General features: G+C 33.5%; 1 protein-coding gene across 6 annotated transcripts in view; it reads left to right on the top strand.

Moving 5' to 3' along the window:
* The window catches only part of HERC4 (HECT and RLD domain containing E3 ubiquitin protein ligase 4), a 123076-nt gene extending 104072 nt beyond the window's left edge, over positions 1-19004 (top strand). For 5 of the 6 annotated variants that reach the window (XM_010951700.3, XM_045514246.2, XM_010951702.3 and 2 more), the window contains 6 exons: positions 4691-4857; positions 5508-5574; positions 7972-8054; positions 11716-11899; positions 16742-16844; positions 17735-19004. In XM_010951700.3, coding sequence (XP_010950002.2) covers positions 4691-4857; positions 5508-5574; positions 7972-8054; positions 11716-11899; positions 16742-16844; positions 17735-17943 — 813 coding nt within the window. In that variant the 3' untranslated portion in view covers positions 17944-19004. Of the gene's footprint in view, positions 1-4690; positions 4858-5507; positions 5575-7971; positions 8055-11715; positions 11900-16741; positions 16845-17734 lie in introns of those variants that run through there. The other variant, XM_045514248.2, reaches the window with a different exon arrangement.
* Positions 19005-20827: the final 1823 nt, after the last annotated feature.

The following is a 20827-nucleotide window of genomic DNA, read 5'->3' as shown; positions in this document are numbered from 1 at the left end:
CTGGTCTCAGGCTTTTGTTGGAAAGTTTTTGACTGGTGGTTCAATCACTTGTTGATTGTAAATCTTTTTAGATTTTCTAGTTCTTCTAGTGTCAATTGCTAGTTTGTGTGTTACTAGGAATTTATTCATTTCATCTAGATTGTCTATTTTGTTGACATACAGTTGTTCATAGTATTCTCGTATAATCCTTTTTATTTCTGTAAGGTTGCTAGTAATATCTACACTTTGAATCCTAATTTTAATGAGTTTTCTTTTTTTTCCTTGGTCATTCTATCCAAAGGTTTGTCAATTTTGTTGATCTTTTAAAAGAATCACCTTTTGGTTTTGTTTCTGTGTATTGTTCCATTCTCATTTCATTTATCTCCACTTTAATCTTTATTATTTTCCCCCTCTGCTAGCTTGTTTGCTCTTCTTTTTGTAGTTCCTTAGGATAATAAGACTACTGATTTGAGATTTTCTTTTCTTTTTTAATTTAGATGTTTACAACTATAAACATTTCCCTTTGAACACTACTTTTTCTGCATTCCTTAAGTTTTTGTATGTTGTGTTTTCATTTTCATGAGTCTATAAGTATTTTCTGATTTCCCTTGTGATACCTTCTTTGACCCATTGGTTGCTTAAGAGTGTGTTGTTTAATTTCTACAGCTTTGTGAATTTTCCATATTTCCTTCTGTTACTGATTTCTCATTTCATTCCATTATGTTCTGAGAAGATACCTTTTATGATTTTAGTCATCAAATTTATTGAGACTTAATTTTGTGACCTAATATGTGATCTGTCTTGAAAATGTTCCATGTATACTTGAAATGAATGTGTATTCTACAGTTCTTGGATGGAGTGTTCTCTGTCTGTTATGTTAGGTCTAGTTGGTTTATAGTGTTCTTCAAGTTCTCTATTCCATATTGATCTTCCATCTGATTGTTCTATCCATTATTGAAAGTGGAGTATTACAACTTCCAACTTCTATATTAGAATTTTTAGAATTTAACTTAAAATATTTCTCCCTTCAGTTCTGTCAGATTTTGTTTCATATATTTTGAAGCTATATTGTTAAGTATGTATGTTTATAAATGTTGTATGTTCTTGATAAATTGACACTTTCATTAATGTAATACCTTTCTTTGTTTCATAATAAGTTTTGACTTAAAGTCTATTTTGTCTGATGTTAGTATAGTCATTTGGCTCTCTTTTGTTTATTATTTATATGGAATATCTTTTTCCAAACTTTTACTTTTAACTTAGCTCTGTCTTTGGATCTAAAGTGAAGCTTGTAGACAGCGGATAATTGAATCATGATTTTTTTTTAAGTGGTTACTGACAAGGAAGCACTTCCACTGTTTTGTTATTTGTTTTCTATGTATCATATTTTCTTTGTTCTTCATTTACTCCTTTACTGCTTTTTTTGAGTTTTTTTTTCTATGTATTCTTTTGATTCCTTTCTCATTTCCTTTTCTGTATATATTTCTGTCATTTTCTTTAGTAGCTCTGAGGGTTATGATTAACATCTTAAATTTGTAACTGTCAGGTTTTTGGGGTTTTGTTTTTTATTGAAATATAGTCAGTTTACAATGTTATGTCCATTTCTAATATACAGCATAATGTTTCAGTCATACATGTACATACATATGTTTGTTTTCATAATTTTTCATTATACGTTACTGTGAGGTATTTAATATAGTTCCCAGTGCTATAGAAAGACTTTGTTGTTTATCTGTTTTATATATAGTGGTTAGTATCTGCAGATCTGAAACTCCCAATTTATCCCTTCCCTCCTCTCTCCCTGCCTGGTAACCGTAAGTTCTTTATCCAGTCATCTGTGGATGGATATTTAGGTTGCTTCCATGTTTTGGCTATGTAAATAGTGCTTCTGTGAACATTGGGGTGCGTGTATCTTTTCAAATTAGCGTTTCCTCTGGATATATGCCTAGGAGTGGGATTGCTGAATCATATGGTAAGCCTATTTTCAGTTTTTTAAGGAATCTCCATAGTGTTTTCCATGAGATTCTGCATTCCCACCAACACTGTAGGAGGGTTCCTTTTTCTCCACACCCTCTCCAGCATTTATCATTTGTGAACTTTTTGATGATGGCCATTCTGACTGGTGTGAGGTGATACCTCATTGTAGTTTTTGATTTGCATTTCTCTGATAATTAGTGATATTAAACATTTTTTCATGTAGCTAGTGGCCATTTGTATGTCTTCATTGGAGAATTGCTTCTTTAGGTCTTTAAGTCTTCATTTTTGGATTGGATTGTTTGGTTTTTTGTTACTAAGTTATATAAGCTGTTTGTTCTGGAAATTAAGCCCTTGTCAGTTGCATCATTTGCACATATGTTTTCCCATTCCATAGGTTGTATTTTTGTTTTATTTATAGTTTCCTTTGCTGTGCAGAAGCTTATAAGATTAATTAGGTCCCATTTGTTTATTTTTGCTTTTATTTCTATTGCCTGGATAGACTGCCCTAGGAGAACATTGCTAAGATTTATGTTAGAGAATGTTTTGCCTGTGTTTTCTTCTAAGAGGTTTATAGTGTCTTGTCTTATGTTTAAGTCTTTAAGCCATTTTGAGTTTATTTGTGTATGGCGTGAGAGGGAGTGTTCTGACTTCATTGATTTACATGTTGCTGTCCAGCTTTCCCATCACCACTTGCTGAAGTGTATATACTCCATTGTATATTCTTGCCTCCTTTGTCAAAAATTAATTAGCTGTAAGTGTGTGGTTTTATTTCTGAGCTCTCTATTCCGTTCCATTGATCCATATGTCTGTTTTTATGCTGATGTTTTGATTACTGTATCTCTGTAGTATTGTCTGAAGTCTGGGAGGTTTATTCCTCCAGCTTTATTCTTTTTCTTCAGTGTTGCTTTGACAATTCTGGGTATTTTTGTGATTCCATGTAAATTTTAGGATTATTTGTTCTAGTTCTATGGAAAATGTCCTGGGTAATTTGATAGGGATCACATTAAATCGGTAGATTGCTTTGGGTAGTATGGCCATTTTAACAATATTAATTCTTCCAATTCAAGAGTGTGGGGTATTTTTCCATTTCTTTAAATAATCTTTAATTTCCTTAATCAATGTTTGGTAACAGTCTGATTTAAAATAATACCAGCTTAACTTCAGTAGTATATAGAAGCTGCTCCTACAACAGCTCTGTCCCTCCCTCTTTATTTTGTTATCACAATTCACAGCTTTGTACATTGTGTACTGATTAATACAGACTTACAATTAGTTTATTCATTTGTTTATTAAACATATAGGGAAAAAAAGAACACTTACAAATAAAAAATACAGTGCAATTAACTTTTATGTTTTACCTGTGTAGCTACCTTAACCAGAGTTCTTTATTTCTTTGTATGGCTTAAATTACTTTATCACCCTATCCTTTGACTTCAGAATTCTTCCTTACAAAACAGAGTTTCTTCTAAGGAAATATTCCAAACTATGAACCAAAATATATGCAAAAAATATACCTATCTTATTTTGAATATTACTAGCTAGTTAGAATAACTGATATTTATTGAACTTTTAAAGTGTGTTTCAAGAACTGTGCTAAAAGCATTGTACATATATTATCCCACTTAATCCTCACAACAACCGTATGAGATTAACACTATTTTTATCTTGAAAACGCTGAGGCTAGGTGGTGAATGAAGCAGGTCTAGCACCCCAGATCTAATTTAAAAATTATTTTCTCTTAACTATCATGCTCACAGAATTTGTTGTGACCGTGTATTAGTTCACTAAAGATGCTGGGGGGAAGTAAGCATTGTTTTTACTGTTTTCATAATCTACAGTCCAGCTGTAGTAAAATGGCCAATTTAGCAAGCCATGATACTTTTACGTGATGTAATATGCAGCCATTAAAAATAATGTTCTGAAAGAATATTTAATGACATGGAATATTTGTGTTGTAATTAGAAAAGTGAGAAAACCTTAAATGTAGTATGTTTAATATGTTTTGAATTATTTTCCTGAACTTATAATAGATGGAAATACATAACAATATTTTAAATTGTTTCCGAGTTTCTGAGTGATTGGATTATAGGTGTTTATTAATTTTCTTCTTAATGCTTTTTATTTTCTAAGTTTTTTTTAATAGACTTTATTCTTTTAGAGCAGTTTCAGGTTCACAGTAGAACTGAGCAGAAAATACAGAGTTCACCCATAGCCCTCCCCACCCACACATACATGCTCCCCTACCCTCAACATCCTTCATCAGTGTGGCATATTTGGTACAATCAGTGAACCAACATGGGCACATTATTATCAACCAAAGTTCATGGTTTACATTAGTTTATTCATTTTCTTCTTTATGCTTTTTATTTTCTAAATTTTGAATGTATATGATTTTTTTAAATCAGGAAAAAAGTTCTAGGAATCATTTCATTTGTTAATGTAATGCTTAATGATGTGAAAGTGATTATATTTCTGGGGAAAAAGCCAGTCTATGTATAGTATCTCTCCAATAGACTTTACTTTTGTCTTAGAAAGTACATTGAATGGAAATGTGCAAAAATACTAATAGTGATTCTTGTCTCAGGGAGATATGAATGAGAATGAACTTTTTCCTGTTATTCATTACTTTTTTCTGTATCTCCAAACTTTTCTACAAGTATGTGTTATAATAATCAGAGTTTAATGTTTTAACTTGGAGAACAAGGTCTTTACTTTTTTTCCCTTATATTTTTAGACATTTGAAGACAGTGATTTGTTCCATTTGATTGGTGTTATCTGTGGATTAGCGATTTATAATTTTACTATTGTGGACCTCCATTTTCCTTTGGCTTTATATAAGAAACTGCTAAAAAAGAAGCCATCCCTGGAAGATTTGAAAGAACTAGTACCTGATGTTGGGAGGTTAGTTGTAAAAAGTGGCAAGAGTGGGATTTAGGACATAGGAAATGGGCAATGTACAGAAGCTTTCCTTTTAAGAATAGTTATATTTTTGTTGTTCCTGTTGAATTTCCAAAATAAACAGATAGGCTTTCTAATAAAGGAAAACCCACTATGTTAACTCAGATCCAGAATTTTCTACAGAAAGACTTATGTGTATAAAACCATGTGCTAAATTTTTAGTAGTTTAACAATACTTCACGAGTATCAGATAGTAAATTTAGGCAGGTAATGTTTCCTGAGACTAGTTATATTATTTATTTGGACTTTTGCTTCTAATCACCTTCATTCCTAGGTGGAATATGTAAAATTTCTTTTTATTTGTTATATAAAATAGAATAAAAATTGTATATAAATAAGGACAGATGTTGAAAATGGGTGGATAGATGGCCTTTGTATTCAAAGGAAGAGATAAAAACCTTAGAGCAGTTTTTCTTCAGCATTTTTTATAAGTTTGCCGTTGTACATCCACCATTGTGAAACAAATGTAAAAGTACAAATTAACAAAAGGATTTAATCAAGAATGAATGAGAAATATATACTTAGTCATAAGCAAAATAGTCAAAATACTCAGTAATGTTTTACCTCAAAGGAACATATATATTGTTTTTCAGAAGCATGCAGCAACTACTGGATTATCCAGAAGATGATGTTGAGGAAACGTTTTGTCTTAATTTTACGGTAAGATTTCAGAAAGGCATAGCGTAGCCTGATTATTCATCATCCCCTTTATCAGCTGTGCTTTATGGTTTTTCTTTATTTTGATGGATGGAATTCTTAAAGAACCCTTTAGCTAACATTTATTGAGCATTAACTATATGCTAATCAGAGTACATGCATTATTTCATTTAATCCTCATAATCCCAAGAGATTGGTATTATTACACTTATTTTACAGATGAAAAAAACTGAAAGCAATCTTCACCTTTCAGAGATAGTATTTATATCCAGCTCTGTGACATCAAAGCCTATATGCTTTAACATTATGCTAAAGATCTTTACATATATAAGGGTCCTCATTATTCAAGTATTCATTCTCCTGTCTGCAATTACAAGAATGTTTAGAGAAGCAGAGGTTATTGTAACATGAAAATATTCACTAATGAACTTATGACTTAAAAGATTAATTCCAACTCAGATATCCCTTTCACACTAACATTCATTCTTGCCCGTTTTGTCTTACTGTTGGATGCAGTACAATACAAATGCAAGTATATTGGAATATTATTTGGAAAATGAATTTGCAAATCTTGTAAAAGATGCAGAATTTTATTAATTCAGTGAAAGAGGTGTAGAATAAATCATCCAATCACATGCAAAGCCATTGACAAATGACAATCTGGCAAAAGTAGACTAGCTGACAATTTAAAAAGACAAAAATCATCCAGGATTATAATAAGGCACTTCAGAAGGGAATTATTTGAGTATTATAAATTAGACTTTTGTGAAAATGGTGAAACCTTCTGTTTATCTTTTTTCTTTTGTCTTCTTTCTTTTTGTTTTAAAAACTTTGTGTGTTTGTTTCCCCCCAAACAGTCCTCTTTACCATCTTGTGGTCAAAGCGGACAACAGATACCACATTCTGCTATCATACAAATTGCCAAAAAATTATGTGCCCCCTTAAAAAAGTTTATTGATTCTTTGACCTTTTTAAGAATTAGCACATAGTGCAGTTAAAAGAAAATCTGATAGATTTAAGAGGAAATAAATTAACTTATTTTAATAATGTTTACATTTTTTTCAAGAAAAAATCCCCCTTAGGCTATTTATTATGAAATTTTAGTTTTCCCTTTTAGTTGCTTCTCTTACAACCATATCAGTTTTCTTTGAATCTTTACTGATCATCTCAATTGACTGAAACATTGGGTTCCAAGCAATTTTGTTTCTTATTTGTCTATCACCAAATTAGTGAATGCTTAGTATATTTAAGAACTATGATGATAATTCAGACATTCCTTCTAGTTGCCACTTTTTTCCCAGAAATTTCCAGTTGCTCTTTATTACTTGCTTTAGAATGAGCTTCAAAGACATTTGTAATCTTTTTTTCTAACTTTCATAGTGTCCCTCCATTCATACTAAGTTTTATCATGTCATACAGTGTTCTTTTATTTACCTTCCCTTCCCTATTTTTTAGGGACACACATTTTTGGAACCTGATTTTTTCCATCCATTTATTCAATATGTGTCCTCAGCTGGAAATTCTGCCCTTTCCCAGTCTTCCAGAGCTCTATTCACCCTTCTAGGTGCTTTTAAAATGACATTTTTTTCCTCAAGGTCTTTTGTACTTCCTCCACTTAGAAATAAGTTTTCTTTTTTCTGTGGTCCGATAGCATTTTATTAATGCCTCTATTATAGCATTTATTTTACTACAGTGAGTTGTTTACATATCACGTTTGTTCTCCAGAGCAGGGATTTATTCATTTTTTATCTTATCATCCCACTCCCACCATAGTGTTTTGTAGATAGCAGATGCTTTAAAAAAAAGAGAGAAGTTTAATAGAAGAGGATAAAATTCCAAAAAGAGGAAATAAGAAGAAAAAAGATACAAAGGTGGGAATGGTAACATGTATAGGAAAATTAGCATACTAGTAAGGGAAATAAAAAATTTCAAAAATAGCTGACCCTTCATAAACCAAATTAATAGCAAACCAAAAGCAGATACGTGGAATACAGGAATAGTACCTGTCACGTTGAAGGAATGCTTAGCTAGTCTAAACTGCATGAGTTTCGACACTTGAATTCTAGTATTTTCCAAGGAAAACATCCTTTCTAATATTTTACTCCTCTAGGGATCCTTCAGAGGTTTACACACAATGAATATTCAGTTTCCTGTTCTTAACAAACCAAACACTTGGTAATTTGTAATTAGTTAGTCAAGGTAGGATTTCAAACTACTCATGAACATTACTAGTTGTGGCTTTATGCAGGATTCACAAATAAGCTTATGGTAGCAGGATTTTACCTCAAATTTATTACTTCTTTTATTTAACGAGAGAAAGGTAGATTATAACAGCTTATTAAAATAATCTAATAAATTTTGAGTCTGACATTGACTTTTTTTAAAAATTTAAATTAATAGATCACAGTTGAAAACTTTGGTGCAACAGAAGTGAAAGAGCTGGTTCTAAATGGTGCAGACACAGCTGTTAACAAACAAAATCGGTAAGTGAATTATAGCAGCATCAGTGGTAGTAATAAGATTCAGTAGGCATTTTCTTCTGTATTTAGAAATATGTCACAACCTTAAGTTTTTACTCAGGTAAAACTTAACTTTTTGAATGATAAGTTCATAATCAATCTGCCTTTTGCTCCTTTTAAGACGTTAATAAAGGGATAGAAAGATCATTAACAACAAGAACCAAAGGAAAGGGAGAGGAGACAACAGCAGGCACATTTTTAGAAGCTAGAAAACAGTGGTAACCGATTTTAGCCAGCCAGAAAAAACTGCAGCATTAGATGGATGGAGAGCCAAGAAGGCAGCCTGTTCATATTGCAGAACAAAGAAAGGCTCAGGCATTGAGAATGAAAAATAGGTTAGGAAGTATGTGGATTTTAAGGGGAAGCTGGAAATAGAAAGATTGGCTGTTATAAGGAGCAGTTAGAAATCCGTTTCTTTTAGCACACTAGTAACCTGGCAACTTCACCTCTCCAGCCTGGGCAGATTGGAAATTTACCTTCTGGAGAGATTGAACTAAAGGGACTGTGGATTTGAGGATAGTTAGGCATAGCCAGGGGGAAGGAGCTGAACTGAAAACAGGGAGATTGTCTGCAGCTCCCTCCTCCTTGACACTGTATGTTGGATAGTTCTGGAGGAAACTGCATAATTTTTCAATGTGAGTGAATAGCCAGAGGTCAGTAGACATTTAAGAAAAGACTAATGGAGTTGAAAAGAATGCCAAGGAATTAGGAACAATGCAGAGTGAAGAACAAAACTTCAGTAGAAATTGAAATCAGGATCCTCAAAACGATAAGAGTAGCATCCATAAGGACACTATTAAAAACTGAAAAAAGTTTATTGAAGGAAATGGTATGAATGAAATTTGTCAAAGAAATGGTACCGAAAAAACTTCCCAGAACTGAATGCCATGCCTTTTAAGATTGAAAGCATGTAATCCCTAGTACTTTCATTTAAAGAAAAAAAAAATGCCTTTCTTAAAAGGGAGGGTGAATATAGCTTAGTGGTAGTGCACAACTTAGCACGCAGGAGGCCCCTGGGCTCAATCCCCAGTGCCTCCATTTAAAAAGAAGAAAAAAAAAATATTGAAAGCATGGAAAGTGGAAAGGCACATACCAAGGCAAAATACATGAAAGAAAAAAGGACCTTAAAATCTTCCAGAAAAAAAGGCAGACCATATACAAAGAATTAAAAATCAAAATAACATCACACTTCTCAAGAATAACTCTGAAGCTAAAAGATCAAAATTCTGGGAGAAAATGATTTTTAATGTAGAATTCTGTATTTAAACTCTCAAGTATGTGGTGTATAAAAACATTTTTATACATGCAGAGTCTCAAGAAGTTACTGGAGTATGTGTTCCACTATTACAAGGAATTAAAGCAAGAATGAGGAAGACGGGTTTCCCGTGCAAATAGGATTTAATATAGAAGAGAGGCAAAGAGGAACAGCAGTGCACACAAGATTTAGAAAGAGCAACCAATCAGAGTTAGATCAGGAGGATGAAGGGCTCCAAGAGGAATGTTTCCAGAAGGAAAATGCAATCTAATACATTTGAATGAATCTAGAGGAGGTTGACATTTCCATTGAAGTTAGGGATGAGGTAGCAGACTAAGGGAAACAAAAATTCATTTTAAGAAAAGAAAAGTAATCATAGAATACTCTCTAGCTTAATTGTGAATAATAGTTTTAATCAAAAATGTTAATAATGACTATTGAACCAAAATTTTTTATAATGAGAGCATTGAGGGAGCAAAATGAGAATGAGACAATTAAAGGTAAATCCTCACCTTTCACAGTAGATACTCAGTTCATCAGATAATATTAAAAATTGAAAATCAAGGAATAACAGTAAAACTGTGTTGTTGAAGTTGAAGGTAAATATCAGAAGGGATAGCAGGGTTAACAGATAGTTTTCTTGAAATAGCAGGAATTTCTGGTGGAAAGGTATAAGACAGAATTGCTTTGTTTTCTTCTATCGTGTTATAATTCTTTAGACAAAGTTAGCTTAATTTAGGCTGTTGCCAGGGACTTGGTCCAAATGATTATAATCCTGATTGTACTACTTAGAAGCTGTATAACTTTTAGGTAAATTAGTAGATGTCTTCATGCCTCAGTCTCCTTTTCTGTAAAATGGGATGACAGATTGTACCTACTTCATGGGGTTATTTTGAGGATTAAATGAGGCAGCAATTTTAAGATGCTTAGAATAGTACCCAGCACATGTATGTGCTCAGTAAATGTTGGCTGTTAGGATTTTTACTATTTGACATTTTAAACTGTATGTGTTCCTTACTTTGATAAAAATAAAGCTGTTCAAAAAATAATGTGGAAAAAAAAGTTGGGTCTTTCTAGTTATCCTTTAAAAAAAAATCTCGGTTTTTAAAAACTTAGACTATAATTTTAAAAGATTGTTTTCCTGCTTTTAAAGTTTCTCTTGTTGGACTAATTAAGTTCCTAAAAAATATTATTTAACATAGATTATTTAGTTTAGAAGTAAAGAATTTTGATCCCCAAAATGTTAGAACATAAAACAATTTAGCCTTTTGTTTTTAAGAGACTTAACTAGTACAGGTATATTTGACTTTCTAATTAAATGAATTATAAAATTACGAGTTACAAAATTGTTTCTTCTCGTCAGAACCTTATGGTAATAAGTATATGCTGTTGATTTTTTCTTAGGTCCAACCAATTTTACTTTACAATGGCCTCCTCTAACCTTTTTTTTTCCTCTTTGTAAATTCACCTTGAAATTATTTCATAACTTGCTAAAAAGATTATCTGTAGATGACAACTTACCAGTATTCTCATTTGTAGAATCACCCTTTTTAATTTGGAACAGTATAAAATATTGAAATCCTCTAGTTACCCATTCTCATTTATTGGTTTGACCAAATATCCACATAAAATGTTTGTGGCTAACAGAACAAATTGAATAAAATTGTAGTTCAGATTGCTAAGTGAAGATGTTCCTTTTTTCTTTTCAGTTCCCTTTTTGTATCATAACAGAGAGAAAAACATCAAAAAGTGTTCGTGTGTATGTGCGTATTTATATGTATGTGCGCATACACTTGAAAAGGAACTATGCTTCTAATGTTCAGTGATTATCCTAAAAGAATACTTAATGCCATTCGTGGGTATTTAGTTTTTTAAACGAGTTTTGTTTTCAAATTCCTTGATACACAGAGGAAAACAGACTGTAGTCTATCAAATACTGAATCCAAAATCTCTTATTTTTTAATCATCTAGAATTTTTTTTTTTTAACAGATCACTCTTCTTAGGGATGCATGTGGAGTGGTATATATAAGTTGTCAATAATTTGTGAATTTCTATAAGCATTTTGATAGCCATTTGTATCATTGTTCTTCCCACTAGGAAATAAAATCTTTCACTTAGAAATAGCCTAGGAATGGCTGTGAATGAGAGATTGTCTACATGCCTCAAAGATATACTGGACTTTTGTATAGAAAGAATAATAGACTTCTCCATAAAGACTTCACCCCTTTGAACCCTAGTCATACTTTCTCAGTTTTGTAGATAAATAGCAAAAAGTACAGCAGCACTCAAAGTTTTATTAAGACTACAATATGTATTCTCCATAAAAAATGATTTTTATCTTCTGTGCATGTGTGCTTTTTTGTTTCTAGGCAGGAGTTTGTTGATGCTTATGTGGATTACATATTCAATAAATCTGTGGCTTCCTTATTTGATGCTTTTCATGCGGGCTTTCATAAGGTCTGTGGAGGGAAGGTCCTTCAGCTCTTCCAGCCTAATGAACTACAAGCAATGGTTATCGGAAATACAAATTATGATTGGAAGGAACTGGAAAAGGTAGGAAAAAAACAAATATATGATATTTAAATGGCAAGGCAAGAGGAAAACAGCTTGTTGCCATCTCCTTTATTGTTTTCCATTTTACACTGTTTATTACTATCATTTTTATAGGAAAATACTGTACCCTTTTTACTCCACATTGAATGAATTTTAATTATGTATGGATTAGATAACCTTTTATACCTGTAGTATTGGTGGTATTTATGCAAAAAAATGTCATCTATGACAGAGGCTAGAGAGAGGCCCCAGCTAAAACTGAATGGGTTTTCATTCTGCCTCGATCCTAGGAAAAACATAATGAAAAGCGCTCACAATACTTAAGATCTTTGTTTTCTTTTTTTCTGATTAGCTCCAGTGTTAAATTTTTTAGCAGAGAATAAATAATATTCATGACCTTCATTACTCGTGCCTTAACAGAAATAAAGGAAACTTTAGGGAGAAGGTTGGGACTATTTTAATCAACTTTTTTTTTTCTTCTTTTCTATACAAGTAATTCTCAGATTTCTTCAAGTAAATATAAATATTTAATAAAAAGTGGTTGGTTAGATCAGCTTTGAGAAAAATGTATGCAGGGCTGGCCTGTAAATTTTTCCATCTTTGTAATCTAGCAACCTCTGATACAATTTTTGCATTAATAGTTCTGTAGTACATACCTATTAAATTGGCTAACCTAAGAAGATACAATACTAGGTGTAACAAGGATACAGAGCATTGGGAACTCTCATACATTGCTGCTGGGAATACAAATGATATAGCCACTTTGCAAACAGTTTGACTTTTTTTTTTAATAAAGTTAAACATACACTTACTACGTGACCTAGCAGTTTCACTCCTCAATATTATGTTTACACACAAATCTATCAACCTGGGGGAGGGGGGGGTTAGTTTTTAACGGATGCATGGTTTCCATTTTGCAAGATGAAAAGAATTCTGGAGATGGATAGTGATGATGGTTGCATAACAGTGTGAATGCATTTAATGCAACAAACTGTACACCTAAAAAGAATTTTAAGATAATGATAGGCTTCAGGTTAGGTGTATTTTACCAGAAGTTTTAAAAATTTATGTTTTTAAAAAATCTGCAAACAAGTCAAAAACTGGAAGCAACCCAGGTGTCCTTCACTGTGTGAATGGATAAACCAACTATGGTATATCCATACAGTAGGCTACTACTGCGTGATAAAACGAAATGCACTATTGATACGTGCAACACCTAAGATGACAGTCTTTATGCTGAGTGAAGAAGCCAGTCTCAAAGGATTCCATATAATTCCATTTATGTGACATTCTTGAAAAGACAGAACTACAGTGAACAGGGGCTAGAGATGGAGGGAGTGTGTGCCTGCAAAGGGATAGCACAAGAGAGTTCTTTGGAGTGGTAGAACTATTCAGTATCCTGATTGTGTTGGTGCTTACAGGAATCTGTGACATGTGTTTAAAACTCATAGAACTGTACACACATCAGAAAAAGTCAATTTTACTGTAATAATTCAGGAAATAAAGTTTTTAAATTTAAAAAATATTAGTGGGGGATGGTAATAGGTCAGTGGTAGAGCATGTGCTTAGCCTGCATGAAGTCCTGGGTTCAATCCCCAGTACATCCATTTTTTTTAAATGTGCATGTGTGTATGTATGTGTATGTGTGTGTGTATATATATATATGTGTGTGTGTGTGTGTGTGTGTATAAGGACTCTGGTTAAACATAGTGAAATAAACATGCTTATCTCGACTGCCTCCCAAAATCTCAGTGACAATAAAGGAATTAAAATAGGAGTAGACGCCTCCAAAAAAATACAGTAAGCAAGAGAAAAAATAGTTTTGGAAGATGAAAAATAGGTAGATGAGTTGATGAGTGACTTAGAGCAAAGAAAAATGAATTCCAAGCCTCCAGAGGGAAAGGATTGTCAAGAGGCAACCCATTTCACACTGTAGAATCTCTGAAAGGCTCAGGAATTGGCACATAATGTTACTGTAATGGCAGAAGGATACAGGGTTGGGCATAGAATTACTTCAAAGCTAATTTAAAGAATTTTTAGACCTCTCATATCCACTGTCCTACCCAGCAAAACACAAGTCTGGACAGAGGCTTTAGAATCTGGGAAAAGAGGTAGAACTGAGGCTGGCTTTCAGAAAGCTGGTAGCCAGGCTTAAATCCTCCAGGAAGGAGATTGAAGATTTCTTTGGGGGATCAGTTGATCTGCTGAAGAGAAGAAAGCTGTACTGACTTTAAGGATACCCCAGTGGAAATGGACTCTACCTCCAGTCCCTCTAAAATGAAAATGATGTAATGGCCTCTCATCACACTTTAGATCCTACACAGCTTGTCCTTCTTACCTCATCTTCTTTCATTCTTCCTCTCACTCTGCTTCAGCCTTATTGTCTTCTTTGCTGAGCCCAGAACCCTCCAGTCTTGTGGCCTTTCTATTTCCTGTTCCCTTTCTATACCTGTTGTGGCTGGAATTCTCTTCACCTTGGTAATTCCAAATGTTTCTTGCTCTCATTTCATGTCTTTATATCTTCTCAGAGACCTTCACTGGATAACTTAACTAAAATTGCATGTGTGTACACATGCACCCCCATTTCCCTTCTCTGCTTTTTAAATTTTCCTTTGAATTTAGCTAAATAATATTTTACTTAGTTGTCTTTATTATCTGCCACCCCTTCTTCCCCCCACTACCATGTAAGCACCATAAACGCAGGATTTTTGTTTTTGTTCACTCTTATCCCAGAGCATAGAAGGTCACTCAGGCAGTGCTTAAAACCTTGCCTGAAGATATAAGTGATAGAAGTGTTCATTCAGTAAGACAGGACAGTTTAAGCATATTTTAATGTATTTAATATAGTTTGGTTTCTTCCACTATATGTCTAATTCATTATAATTTCAGTGATTAGGATTTGTGACTTTAAATGCTCTTCTTCATCAGGACTATCTACACATTTCCCCAAAACCATTTAGGAAAAAAAAAAGAAAAATCTATAGCCACCCTTCTTTCATTTCCCCCCAACATGCTTAGTGACTTTAATTCAAACAAGTTAATGCATTAACTGATTACTGTAATTCAAACTATTTTTTCCAAACCTATTTGTAAATTAATAGCAAATATGTTGTGGTTTTCAAGAGTTCAGTCATTGAGATAATTGTGGCTACAAATAGAGCCCAAAGTTCAAGAAGCTCACAAGCAAATATTCATTGGGCCCCTACTGGATGCCTAATACTATGCAAGAGATTAGGAAGACAGCAGTAAGATTGAGACATGGTCTTTGTCCTCCAGTAAGGAAGCTAGATATTAAATAATTGAACTGTGATGAATATAAGAGGGTTTAGTGAATGGTTTATAAGGAGAAACCTAACCTAGGCTACACAGACTGGGAAAGCTTCTCACTAGGTAGTAATCTCCACCAGGAAAGTAAGGACTTTGTTCACTGCAGTTTCCCAAGGGCCCCAAACTTTGACTAAAGCTCATTATATATTTATTGAATGGATCAATGAATAAATTAGGTCACATTTAATCTGAGCCCTAAAGGATAAATAGAAATAAGCCTGATGAACGAAGAAAGGAGGAGGATGTGTCTAAGTGGTCTACGCTAAGGAAATAGTGTGTCCAAAGGCTCTGATGTTAGGTTTTTGCTAAGAACTAAAAGTTAAGGCCAACTATGGCTGTATTTTAAAGAATACAGTGTAGACTTAAGTCCTCTTTCCTTCCTACCTCCCTTTTCTCTTAGTGCTAATATTTTTTAAAGGGGAAGTGTATTGCTTCTGTTGTTACAAATTACCCCAAAGCATAGTGACTTAAAGATAACAGTGAGGGAAAGGGTATATCTCAAGCGGTAGAGCACATGCTTAGCATGCATAAGTTCCTGGGTTCAATTCCGAGTACCTCCTCTAAGAATATAAATAAATAAACATTACCTCACCCCCGCCCCAAGAAAAAAGGATAACTGAATATTCATTGTCTCACAGTTTCTGTGGGTCAGGAATTCAGGAGTGGTTTAGCTTGGGTGGTTTTAGCTCAGCAGTCTCTCATGAGGTTGCAGTCAAAATATTGACTGGTGCTTTTACTCATCTGAAGACTTGATTAAGGATAGAATTTCTTTGCCAAGATGGCTCACTTATGTGGCTGTTGGCTAGAGGCCTCAGAGTCTCACCTTGAGGACCTCTCCATAGAGCTGTTTGAGTGTCCTTATGAAATGGTAGCTGGCTGACCCCAGAGTGAGTGATCAAGAGGAGGCTAAAGCCACAGAAGTTTTTATGATCTAATCTCAAAATGATGTATTCTCATATCTGCAATAGGTTAAAGGTCAGGCCTATTCAACGTGGGAAGGGTCTACATAAGTGCATGAATAGCAGGAGGCAGAGATCCTTGGGGGCCATTTGGAAACTACCACAGTGTTGCTCTTAGAACGTTTTTCTTTTTTTCAAGGGAAGATAGAGTAACAACTAGTTTGACTTCTATTCATCAATTTAGGATAAAAGAAAATTTTATAATTATCACAGATAATTAATTCCATGTTGAACTTTAATAATCTGTTAACATTTTAGTAATTCTGGTTTAACCTTTAATGTTTACTTTTGAAGATGGCATTACAATCCTAATCATGTTCTTTGAAGTGGAGGGAAGAGATTTCTGCTGATTCATACATATTTTCTCCCCCTTTCCTTTCCCAGAAACTAGTAGTCTAAATTGCAAAATGCCTTGGAGGTAGAAGGTAATTGACAGAATCACATGACTTTCAAACTACTGGAAAATGTTAGCTTAATGTGCTAAGGAAGCCAATTTGTAAGATTCAAGACAAAACTAGTATCTTTTAATATTAATAAAAGATTATGCTGTTTTTAGAATACAGAATACAAAGGAGAGTACTGGGCAGAACATCCTACAATAAAAATGTTTTGGGAAGTATTTCATGAATTACCATTGGAAAAGAAAAAACAATTTTTGTGTAAGTATTTATAATTCTTTGTTTCATGAGAATGGAATCTAATTATTAAAGATTACTTGATTCACTTTGGTGAATAAGGTTTTTTTCTTACATTATTATTCCAAGATCCCGTTTTTAATTTTCAATTAGAATAATTTTTTTAAATCTGCATTTTATGTTACATGTGTTTTCTTATTTTGAAGGCTAAATTCAGTTTGCTTCCAAAATAGAATTGGTTCTTTCAAATGAAAACAAATTATAACACTGATTACAATAATTGTTGTAATTCCTTTTAGAATTCCTAAAAAGATCTCCAGTATAGCTCTTTTCTGTGTTCAGTCTTCATTTTCCTTTTCTCTCTTCTTCTGCATGAAATTTGTGTGGGAAACATAACTTTTCTATTCTAGGACTTCTGTTATTTATAATCTAATCTCTGTATGTCTATTTTGCATATCATAAGGATGACAAGTCATTCTTAAGCGATTTGAGTTTTGGCTGCCCATTACAAATTTTATTTTTAAATGACAGAAACAAGAGAAATAGAAATCATCATTAAAACCATGTTTCGTATTTGACTCATAAACTAGTTCTATATGGCTATTCTTTTCCAAAAGAAGGGCTCCCAGAATGTTTTTGTCGGGGACAGTAGTCTTTCATTCCTCAAACATGTATTAAGCATCTCCTGGGTACTAATATTAAGATTACACTTTTAAAGAAAAACATTGTTTGGATGTGTAATTAGTATGTGTCTAAAAATCATGCTTGCACAGATTCTGGGGATAGGCTTCCACGTTAGAGCAAATGTTAACGGAAGGCTGTTTGCTGTGCTGACTGTGCTGCGCTTGGTGCTCTACACCAAGTTACTGTTGTTTTGATGAAAGTAGTTGGCTAAACAACTTTTTTCTTGGCAGTATTTTTGACAGGTAGTGATCGCATTCCTATTCTTGGTATGAAGAGTCTAATACTAGTCATCCAGTCAACAGGAGGTGGTGAGGAGTATCTCCCAGTTTCTCATACCTGTTTTAATCTTCTGGATCTTCCAAAATACACAGACAAAGAAACTCTACGCTCTAAACTGATCCAAGCTATTGATCACAATGAAGGCTTCAGTTTAATATAACTTTATAGTTATAATTATTCCGTTTATTGCAGAAGCATTAAACTAATTATTTGTGTTTTTTCTTGTGGTGATGAATTCAGCAAGGTGACAGAGGTACTATTATAATGCTTAACTTGCAAAATGTTCGATGCAGTGAGTATTCATGAAAGCCAAAAAATATTAAAGGAAATAAACTGTGTTAATATTAAACTTATTGTACAGAACCATGGATTTTTTTTTGCCATCTTCCAATAAACATAGAAGTATTGTGAATACATTGAAGTTTTACTAACATGAATTTTAAGAGTTTGCATATTTCACAAATGATCTGGTGTGTGAGTGCATGGAAATGTTGCTTAATTTTTCTTCACTCACTGGGTGAAAAACCTTTGACTTTGGCCTGCAGTAGTCATTCAATTATTTTTTCATTTTGTAAATAATGTTAAGTTTTGTAATAAAATAGTTATGTTCTGATACCATACAGTTTCTATGGTTGTAATTGAACTGAATTGAACTGAACTGAACTGACTTTCAGGGCTTAAAAATTTAATGATTTTATTCTTACTCTAGATCTATAAAAGCAAAAAATTAGCATGGTGAAAACACGATCTTTGCTTTTTTGCTAGAATAAATGTCCTTGTGCAAATCTAAATTACAAATAGGAGTTATCTAAATAACTTGTAGTTCTTTCCTTTTGTGAATCTTGAGATGCTGTTGATAAATGGACAGTTATCGGAAAGCTTAATATTTAGTAATGGAAGAACTTTGTCGTACAGCTGCCAGGAATACAATCATTGGCTACTATGAGAACCAGTCACTGGGTTATAGCTTTTAAAACTACTGATGCTGCAGGTTGGTATTTAATCAGAATTTTCAGTGCTTTAGAACTTTCCTTGAATTTTAAGAAACAAATCTTAACAGTTTTATGGTGCTGATGCTTAGTTATCTCCGGTCATTAAATTGTAACAGTGAGTTGATGCAACACATGTGACTTTCTGCTATAATGCAAATATTTATTTTTTAAATTTATTTTAAAAATGCCGTGAAAATTGTTTAAATAATAAAGATTTATTGGTTTAATATTTAAACTTTCATTGGTTCTCATATAAGATTCAAAATTCAAAATAACGTCTCAGGGAAGGTGTCTTAAATTTTGGATTGATTGTTCCCATTCCCATACAAATTCATCCACTTCTAGAGGTCTATAATTCTAGAATCTAAAACATCTCTGGAAAAAAATTTGCATATGTAATTTTGCAGCAAGACCTGACCTGAATTGAGGCTACTTACGGTATTAAGTGGGGCTAAATGGGACTATTCATACATTTTACTGTGGTAATGTTGATATTTGATTACTGTGTTTGATCTAGGTGCTGCTTCAGGCTTCTATGGGGTGCCTCATGATGTGTGCTTAAAAAAGTCCTTAACATTCATAATTCCAAAATGCAAATGAGGCCAAGGGTTTTGGAGAAGGGATTGTGAACCTGTACTTTTCAGTAGTTTAATTTAAAAACTTCTGGCGAACCATAGCTGTTTTTTTAGATAGAAGACCTAATAATTTTTCACAAAGTATCATTTTTCCCAATGAAAATTCTTCCTTGTTTGTTTCCCTGCACATCCATTCCCTGAGGATAGTGATTGTTCACATCAAAAACAGGTAGATGCTTTTTTTTTTTTTTTAGTAACCTGTATGCTATGAAGCTCATCTGTGAAATAGCAGCCACTTTGGATTAATTCACATGGAGTTCGTTGAATAAGTATTTTAACAAGGGCTGACACCTTATCTGGGAACACAACAGTACAAGGCATAATTGTGGGTAAGTCTGATATTCTTTTCCTCCCTCTGTTGCTGCAGACATACAGTAGAATTAACAGCAGGGAGATTCATGGTAGGAAATTAAAATAATACCACTGAAGATTTTTGAAATTTCCATTTGCTTTTTAAGAAGTAACAAAAATATCGAGCTTTATAGTTGGCAGATACTGAGTTCACTAAATTATAAGGACCATGATTATTGAGTTGACTAACTTTTTAGAGTATTTGGCCTCCAGATAGGCCTAATATGTAAGAGCAACCTGTTTTTAGCCTCCCTGTCTTAAGTCAGTAGTAATTTTAACCAATAGCCATTGTTCAGACTGATTGAAAAGATAGTAGAACCAAGACATGTCTTTAAATTGGCATGAAATAAAACCAGAATGGAGTTTTTAAAACTGCATTCTAAGAGCCCCAGCCTTACATAGGGGCCCACTATCCATTAGGATTAATTTTTACTGACAGATTTTTTTTGCCTGCCTTACTGATTTTTACTGCATTTAAGTCTTTTGATTCAAAAAAGTCTTTTGATTTTGTAATATGCACATAGGGCAGTGTTCCCTGGGAAAACATGGTGAGTTCTCAGAAAGCAGGGGCAAATTACCCTATTCTCAACTTCTTCCCAATCTCCAACCTCTTCTGAAGCCTCTAAAACTCCTGATGGTAGTTTTGTCCTTTCTGAGTAATTCACTCTTTCAGTAGCTTCCCATTCTTAAACTGGTAGTATTTCTAGAGATAAATTGGTTAGTCCCTGTTCCGTTAGTCCAGCCCCTGGGAATGATGCGTTAAGTGCAGAAGGGAACTCCCCCTATTCTTTTCCCTTCTCAATTAACAGACTTTATCACCTGGGGCTACTTTTTAACACTATGCACAAGCCCCACTTTAGGCCAATTAAATGTTACCTCTTAGAGGCGATGCACAGGTTACTTGTACTTTCAGAAACTTCCCAAGTGACCATTTCTCCATATTTCTGCTAGCATCCTAGCTTTAATTTAAGGCCAACTTTGTTCGTGTTTTAAGGAGGGGTAGAAGTTTTCATGTACATATACATACTTCTAGATTACAAGTGTAGGAGTGGAGACCTGTTTCAGC

This window comes from Camelus bactrianus, chromosome 11 (genome assembly GCF_048773025.1).
Source record: "Camelus bactrianus isolate YW-2024 breed Bactrian camel chromosome 11, ASM4877302v1, whole genome shotgun sequence".
NCBI lineage: Eukaryota > Metazoa > Chordata > Mammalia > Artiodactyla > Camelidae > Camelus > Camelus bactrianus.
The sequence above is the reverse complement of the archived record's forward strand: the minus strand, read 5'-3'. Positions and strand labels throughout refer to the sequence as shown.